We start from the raw sequence: 8,758 nt of genomic DNA, 5'->3' as shown, positions 1-8,758 counted from the left end.
GGAAAGTCACTGCAGGGTGCAAGTTGGAGCAGCGCTGGATGGCTGTTCTGAGCTGGCAGCTGAACAAGCAGCTCAAGGACTACCTCAGCGCTGTCGCAGCACTGAGCACCAGCAGTCCTCTTGCCCCATATTCTCCGTCCTTCCTACATGCAGCGTGGCAACTAATGACAAAAGGACTAAAACTGCACCGAAGACACTACTGAAAGTAGGGCACAGTATCTTTCATATCGACCTGTTAACTGTAACTTATCTATGACTTCTCTGAGAAGCTAATTATTTTACACATTTAAATTAGGGTAATTAGATCAGCAGGAATTGAACTAAAACCAAATTCTGGTAGCCTTGTGAGGATTTTCTGAAATGGGGTTTTATATTCCATCTGCACTTCCTTCCACTATGGGAAGAGAGTTAAGTGTCCCCAAAGATAAGAATGGAAATTTCGATCACTTCCTATGTTATTAGTTACATACCACTTATCCAGTCTGCATCATTAATTTCCATATAGCCCTTTGCATATAGGGAGTAGGAATATAGGTAAAGGAACCCTGCAAGAAAGTAGGCTCCCTTTCAAACTGTGAGACGAGATATGCACCTCAGATCTTGGTTTCTGCATTGCACTGATACAATCACTGAAACGCAGCCAGGCAGGTCTTGGCATAACGGTTTGCCAGCAGCTGTCCAGTCTTCTGATGTTCAGACATCCATTTTATATAGTTCTCTTGTCCACACTTTGTGCCTACGGCTTCACCTTGCTAGAAAGGCTGACGTTGTTCCCACCTTTACATCCTTCCACAGAAAGTGCAAACACTGCTGTGTTGGTAAGTAGCAGCGTTACAGACAGACACAGTAATCTGTGAATTTGCTTCTTGCAAGTTCAACAACTGACCTCACCTTCCTTCTATGGTATTCGCACATAATACACAGGAACCTGTTGTTATGAAGCGTAACAGAATAATAATTTGATCCAGGGAGAAAGAAGGCATCTAAAAGAAAGAGACCGTGACTTTGCTCCAATGTAAAGAAGCTTAACCTATTTACGTTTTAAGGGAGAAAAAACACTGAATAGCTGCTTATCTGCTTTCTTCCTATCCAGGTATCTATATTGTACACGTCGCCTTCATTTCCGAGCGTTCCTGTCTAACTTGAAAGCAGGTGTCTTGCTACAGTTGGTACAGACTTCCACATAGGAGAATCCATTTTGAAGAAGGCTTCTCCTTCCATAGCTATGTGAAAACTGGAAAAAAATGAGCCGTCCATGTCTAGAAGAGCATCAACCTTGTACTTTATGCACATCTGGCAAGAGACAGAGTGAGGCAGCATAGCCTTTTGTTCAGGGATTTTTGTGATCAAGAACCCATGTTATTTTCCAAACAAGAAAACATAAGAGAACATTTATTTGAAAATGGAGAAAGAAGTGTCTCAGAAAAAATGCTCAACTTTCAATGGCCTTTAACAAAAGAAGCTACCATGTCTGAATTTTGACCACACCTCAGAAATAAATTCAGAACAACGATGCAGTACGGAAGTCAATTCATGACATTTTTGGACAGAGGAAGATGTAAACATAAAGGTCACTAAAAACACATTAGAAAAATAAATGTGTGCAAAGTGTTTTGAAAGTCTAAATAAAGGGAAAGGAGAGGAAAACAGAGAAAGATAAAATATAGGAAGATGACTCAGGAACTTCTAACAAAGCACCAGATCTGACACCAATACTCACTATGGTCAGTGACAAGTAATTTAACCTCACATGTAAAATGAGGATAGTAGCAACCTCTTGGGGCACTGGCAGACTTAATTAGTTGCTATTTGTAGATTAAACAGAAAGTCTGAAGGTGAAAGCACTGAACGCTAAGTATTATTAGCTTCTGAAGTATTAATTTCTGTAATTGGGCAAGCCCAACATTACAAAAAAGTGGATCAGTGTCAATTTTTGAAAGAAATTTATTCTTATGGTTCTATCATGTCAAAAAGGTACCCAAACGAGGAATTTTGCTTTTAAAACTAGTAACTGGTAACACATCTATGTAATACACAATGCAGCTCGTCAACTTCAATTCAGAGTTTCTGACTCCTACCCAAATTTACATTCCACATTCCTTAACAGGAAACATCATGTCATCTTAACCAAACAGCTCTCTGAGCTGCAAGCTCCCAGAGATCTCTGTGAAACTTGCACTGTGCAGTGCACTGACAATGCACTCCTTAAGAAAAGCTCATAAGCATTGATTCATTAATGTTCAAACATGTTCGTTTGTGTGGCTGAACTCTTCCTTACACTGCCTGATCCCTCTGTAGCCGGTGCTGGACTTCCCAAGCTAGCTGTACCAGTGGTTTTTGAGCTGGTTTCTCTGCTCTTCCAAGGCAGAGATAAATGACCCTTGTAGAAGTTCCAAATGAACAAGAAAAAGAAAAGGAAAGCAAACCCAGCCCCCAAGAGTTTTAAAACAAGCTTCTCTCTTTGGCTGTCCGCAGATTTCTGTTTTGCTGCCTCGTTCAGTAAAGAAGGCGGTACTGAAGACTGAAAACCCTCAGCTTCTGCTTCATTATGCTTATTTGCTGTGGCAATAACATTTGCTTCCTCTGTCTTTTCTTGGGCATAAAGGGCATAGCGGGCCACAGTGATAATGAATTCCTTCCCTTTGGATTTCTCCACCGAGAGACAATCATAGAATCCAGCTGCATCCATTGTTACATTAAATATTGCTATTCCTCCATCATAGAGGAGATATTTAGAGTCCTTGGCCTGAAGTTTGCTCCCATTAAACTTCCACACTATGCTTGCCAGATTCGACAGAGGAACACATTTAAGATGAACATTGTTTCCAAGGGTAAAGAGACATTTTCTCACACTATTTTCTGAAATTATGAAGATAATTTTTTTAAAGTAAGAACACTGGGGATTTAGTTTAACTTACATAACCAAATACATATTCAAATAAATATAAAATTTAATTCAGCAGTCTTGACAATGGGTAATGAAGAGGTAAGGGTTAAAGACAAAGAAATCCCATTACTAACAGGTCTGACGATCAGTGAGTGACACCTTGCTGGCCTTATTCCCACTGATGTGTAACAGAATGAATATGGGACTAGAAGTTTAAGACTTCCACATTTTAATCTGATTTTGCCTCACCTGTACACATAACCATGCATAAATAAATTCACCTTTGTATGCCTCAGCTTCTATATTGGTTAATGACATCTCTTCACAGAAATGCTTTGATGTCTGCACAATGCTTATATCAGCTATGTAAAAGTTCCCCAACTGTCCCACTGATTGCCTTATTATCATTTGTCATGCAGTCTAAAATATACAAGACTAAAGACAACTCTGACTTTAAAGGGACATTAAGTGGAGGTAAGAGATACATCTTGTGTCATGAAGAAAGCAATGTATCTTGCAACTCATTACAAAGCCACAGCATAATACCAGATCACACACACCTGCAATTCTACATTAGAAGTAATTATTTCCCAATCAGACTAAAAATAATCAAAGTAATTTTAAATGGCTGATAACAAACAGCCTTCTTTTTAAGTGTACTCTTGAATGGTATGTCATGTATCTGCAGAACAGCATCCTAAAGCAGTGAGAGATTTAATAGGACATCTGATGTGTCGTGTGATTTCTGCAAAGTGGGTGTGGGAGGGACACCAGTAACTTCAAACGGGTCACATTTATGCTTCCCTTGAGAGTAAGAGTTTCAGTCTGAACTGAGGTATTCTGACATTTAGATTGAGGGAATTAAGAGCATTAGGCAGTACCAGCTCAGTGTGGGTTTTTTGGGTCTTAGTTCAAAAGTAATAATCAACATGATTTTAATTCTGTGTTTTTCTATAATGCAAGAATTCCAGTGACACAAACTGAACAAGCATTTTGACCACATGAAGTTAAAATATTCTTTCTTAAAACAAATGTTCACATACCTACACTAAGGCAGCTGGAAGCATCTCCGTATTTCACACTTTGAATTAAGTTCCTGAAAAAAAACCCCAACAAAACAAAATCCCCAAAACCAAACAGATGAAAACACAGACAAGAAGTGTTCTGGCTTGTATCATTCAATTTCTAGGAATCATCCTAGTTTTGCATTACAGACATTAAGAGTGCACTGATAAAGCAATCTCACATCAGGTGTGCGGCTGAAACAACAGCTTTTTTACTTACTCCGTATGACCAGTTTGATTTGCCAGTAAAACGCATTCATTAGCAGACTGAGACCACGCGCAGTAAGGATCCCTTGCCAGGACGCAATCCAAGCAGTACTTGTATTGGTGGCACTCAGAAACTGGAAGCTGCACCACTTGAGATAGGGACCCTACATAGAGCATTCCCTAGAAATGCAGGAGGGAGCTCTTTTACAATAGTGAGTGAGATTTTAAGCTGTTATTTTCTAATATGGATTGTAAGATTTTCTGGTATTTATTAAAAATATCAGTAAACTAAAAATCTTGTAAGAATAGATGGTGATATGAATGAGGAAAAAAACTAGCTTTCCATAGCATATAAAATATCAGAGTTCCTTCCCTAATTTTTTAATGAACATAGAGGCTTATTTCAGTTATATTTTGACACACACAAATTCTTCTTCTGCAGAAAAAAGATGTTTTGTGCTTCTGTTATTAATGAATACACGATAGAAGCAGAATTACGAGACATTTACAGGCTCTTTAAAAGCCAGAAAGAACAACACAGAAGAGCAAGGCCTGAGGCAAGCTATTATAGCAGTCACTTTCCATATGTAGGGACAGAAGTTCTACCTTTTCAGAAGACAGCTGGAGAGATTGTATGGGCTCCGGAGACAGAAACAGCTGTAGCTCTTCCACAATGAACATTTCCCCATCACAATTGAAAGCTTTATGCAAATATCCATCATCTACATAAAATGAAATGTATTTCTAAAGATAAACTTGTTTAAACATAGCATAACATTTTAGCCTGATAATTCATGTTGAAATTAGACAGAGATTTAGAAGACATTCCTGGGCATAGGGAATTTTTTAAATTCTTCAAAGCAATTCTTATTTTTTCTTTCAATAAGAGAGAAGCAATGATTTTTTTCTGGTGAAAAAAAAGACCTCAAACAATCCCTGAATTTGCAAATATTATTATGCCAAGTCTCCTTTGATATGGAAAGTTTCTAAAGAGAGCCTTTTAATGTCCAACAAGGCAAACACATTTAGTCTAACTGGGATGAAAATATTAAACTAGCAAGACAGCTTCTGAATGCAAAACTTCAAACAGAGCTGATGAACACTTTTACTTTTTTGAAGTCTCAGAAAAAAATTCTGGAACAAAATACATAAAAATGGATAGTATCTTTTCCTAAAATAAAAGCACTTACCTGTTCCTAGAAACATAACATCGTATGTTTGTTTATCTAGGCCAGTGACTCTGTCTACTACAATCCTGGTATAGTTTGAACCTCTCTTCAGTAGCACCGGTCTATTACCGATTGGATTTACAGAATTATCCATTAGAGGGTGATCTCTAACAAACTGCAAAACTTTGTCAGGCAAGTCAGAGGAAGTATTATACCCAATACTCCGGGCAAAATTATCAATGCACTAGAAACAAAACATAACGAACATGATTACAACTGCTTTTACGTTTCACCAAGGTATATAAAAAAGGTATATTTCCTTCTAAAGATTCAGTTATTTCTATTTATCTTCAAAAGATAAAAATCATTATTTTCCTCACACTTTACAAACTAGCTAATAGTCCCACATCTCTTGTGGAGCAGAACTGTAAGCAAGGCAGCTTTTCTAGGAACCTTTGTATGATGGAATGAGAAAGCAGGTATCTCTTTGCTGATTATAAACACTGCATTTATACTGGTAAAACATGAGCTAATGATTTGCTACCAAAAAAAGATAATCCAGAGGCTGTTCTTTAGTTAGAACAAGTAAATTCATATTTACAGCACCAGGACGTGGAACTGGCACTTCTCCCCTATATACCATCCACTTAACAGGGGAATGGTCTACAGTTACTGGTCCTTTGTAGCTTCCTTTGGAGAAGACTTCCTGAATATTTTTCATACTGTATGCACAAACAGCTGATATGTCTAATCTTCCCCTTAGAAGAAAAAAAACACAACAAAACAACACACAAAATAAAAGCAAGTTTTATTGGCTTTTATATAGAAAGAAATACTCTAAAATAATCCAATTTCCACAGTGCACACTGCTGTATCTTTTTCAGGATTAGTCAAAAGATACCTAACACTAAAAATACTTCTCTGTTGCAGTTTTCATGATTCACTAAGCAGAGAATAAAACAAAGACATTCATAAAAGATGGTATTAAATATGTTTTTGTTAAAAATCAAGGAACGGCCCTCAAATAAATTGAAACAACTTAGAAAATGAGGACCTTTTGACAACCTTTCTTGTAAACAGACGGCTGAGCCCAAGTATTATGGTAATCAACGTTTTGACAGGATTCTCCTCCCTTTGGCTCCACACTTCTGACACACACCATTAGTTCTTCTTCTAATCCCTTTAACTTGTCTTACTGAAAAACACAATACTTCTCTTTGCCTCCAATTATAATGCTTTTCAAAATTATGACTGAAAATTTAGGTAGACTTTCAGGAATGTCTGGATCAGACACTGATGTGATTTCAGTTCTACCAGTGAATACCAAGTCTAAGTCTCTTTGCCACACCCAAAGGAATAAACGTTCTACAAATTCCTATCGTAGGACACATTGAACCCAACCTGCCGTAACCAGAAATAAAATTCACGTAAGCTCCACTGGCTATAAACTGACAGGTAAATAGGTGGCATCAGGTTAAGCTGCACACTGCTGACTGTGCTGCATTCTGATGCTTTTATAAAACATGAGAATTACCTACTCACAGCTACTTTGTCATTGGTATTTTTTGACATGTAAAGTTTTGATATACTTTGTCTTGGCTTTTTTTCATTAGTCAGAGCATTAAGAAAAAGCTAGTTAACCCTAAAACTTGTAAGGCATTTCCTTGGAGTTCTGTTTTCATTTTCACAGAACATTACATTAAACAAGCAGGCCATGACAGATACTTCTTTTGGAACAGAAGAATAATTCTGCACCTTGAAATGTCAGCTATTTCCTTTAGTGCTATAAAGACCCAAAGAATCCAGGGCTTTGTGTATGTAATTATGTAATTTTATATGTAATTAGTTTTAATTGCCCCACCATCCGACTAGAGAAAACATAACTCTAAAAACTTGGCTTAGGAGAAGCTTTTGGTTAGTCCTTAGTTGAAGGCTTTGGCCCAGGAACCAAAAACATTTTGTTTCAGATTATAATGTTTGCTCAGTTGGATCAAACTGTAAGAAAAACAAATGTGGTCCATTAAAACATGCAGCGTAAGTAGCTGGTAGCTTCTTGTACTGAGTTAAAGCCAAAAGGCTGTACTCAGGCTATTAATGCTGAAGTGAGAACCCTTACTCAGTTCATTACAAACTTTAGTAGCATACGTAGCCCTGTATCTCACCATTGTTGGGAAAAAATTCCATAAAATATGCTGTCCTGCCACTTCCTTCTCCTAAGTAAAAAGATGTCCTGGACAATATTGAAATGGAAGTTTAATTCTGGAATGGAACAGGAAAGGCGGGATTTTAAAAATGATGTCCATCTTCTCTGCAGTATGCGTTTTCCACCAAGATCACCCTAAATGAAGGAATAACACCAGAATGCATAAAGAAATAGATGTAATTTTCACCTAATAGCATTGTTTTGGGGAAAAAATATAGTTGGCCTTTCAATAAAAATCTCAGTTCAAAGGCAAAGAAAAAAGGTTTAAATGTCAAATGCAACCTGAACAGCTGGTTCTGTTCTAGCAGGAAAAAGAGGGAGCTAGCTCAGAAATAAAACGTCTGTGACAGAATTTTGTTTGGTTAGCCAGTGTAGATACCATTGTTAATCACTCGACTATGAAACTTCATCTGAAATACACTAACCAAAATCTTTATACTACAAATACTAACTCTGCAGATACGGGCAATTCTGGACACCAGAAGCTTGTCATAGAATTCAAACTCAATAGCTGTTTCAGTGAAGAACACATAAATTTTATCATCATCTCCATTTGGATTAGATTCACTTTCACGCACTATTTCCATGTTGACAAAGCTTGGTTCTGAAACACATAAATACACCAAACATTTTAAGTTTATTTCAATAAAAGCATAAATGCCAGATATTATTTTAAATTTAAGTCTAATTGAACTTTTTTGTGGACTAGTGGACAAGGGAAGAGCTCAGAAGTATTTATGAATCTATCAAACATTAAAAGAAGGAACTGTGCTTTCATAAATGGAAAGGGGCTGTGGCTCGTCTCACCACTGTAGTCCGTAGTCACGAATTTTTTTAAATTCTGTCCTTAGTTCAAAAGCTCACGCTACAAAATTGATACATAACATACTACTACATTCTAGAGAGAATTCGTACACAAAGTTAAAGTTCAAGAGACTGAAATATATAAAAAACCTTCTTACCATTTAGCCACAATGTTTTAAACTCTGTTCTTAGAGGATTTCTCATACTGCGAAGTATTATAGGTTCTGTTCCCAAAAAATTATTTGAAGTAGCTGAATAAAATTCCCCATCTGTAAAGATTTGGAAGAAACAAAAAAGTATAAAGTACTTACTTTTAAAATTCAGCGACATATCCTAAGGAACCAATTGGGGTTGACATGCAAAAATAGAATTAGGGTAACGGTATCCAATAACTTAGTTTAGATGAGGAAAATCATTTCAGGTT

At 37.0% G+C, this 8,758-nt stretch overlaps 1 protein-coding gene across 1 annotated transcript; it reads right to left on the bottom strand.

Annotated features, from left to right (window-relative positions):
* Positions 1–1,607: 1,607 nt before the first annotated feature.
* On the bottom strand, positions 1,608–8,093 carry LOC128147677 (semaphorin-4E-like). The gene is made up of 7 exons (XM_052800506.1): positions 7,490–8,093; positions 5,929–6,085; positions 5,349–5,571; positions 4,765–4,880; positions 4,172–4,338; positions 3,931–3,983; positions 1,608–2,859 (listed from the first exon to the last, which is right to left on the bottom strand). Exons 2-7 carry the CDS (start codon positions 6,046–6,048, stop codon positions 2,234–2,236), a joined length of 1,305 nt encoding a protein of 434 aa, XP_052656466.1. The 5' UTR covers positions 6,049–6,085; positions 7,490–8,093; the 3' UTR covers positions 1,608–2,233.
* Positions 8,094–8,758: the final 665 nt, after the last annotated feature.

Source organism: Harpia harpyja, chromosome 11 (genome assembly GCF_026419915.1).
Source record: "Harpia harpyja isolate bHarHar1 chromosome 11, bHarHar1 primary haplotype, whole genome shotgun sequence".
NCBI lineage: Eukaryota > Metazoa > Chordata > Aves > Accipitriformes > Accipitridae > Harpia > Harpia harpyja.
The sequence above is the reverse complement of the archived record's forward strand: the minus strand, read 5'-3'. Positions and strand labels throughout refer to the sequence as shown.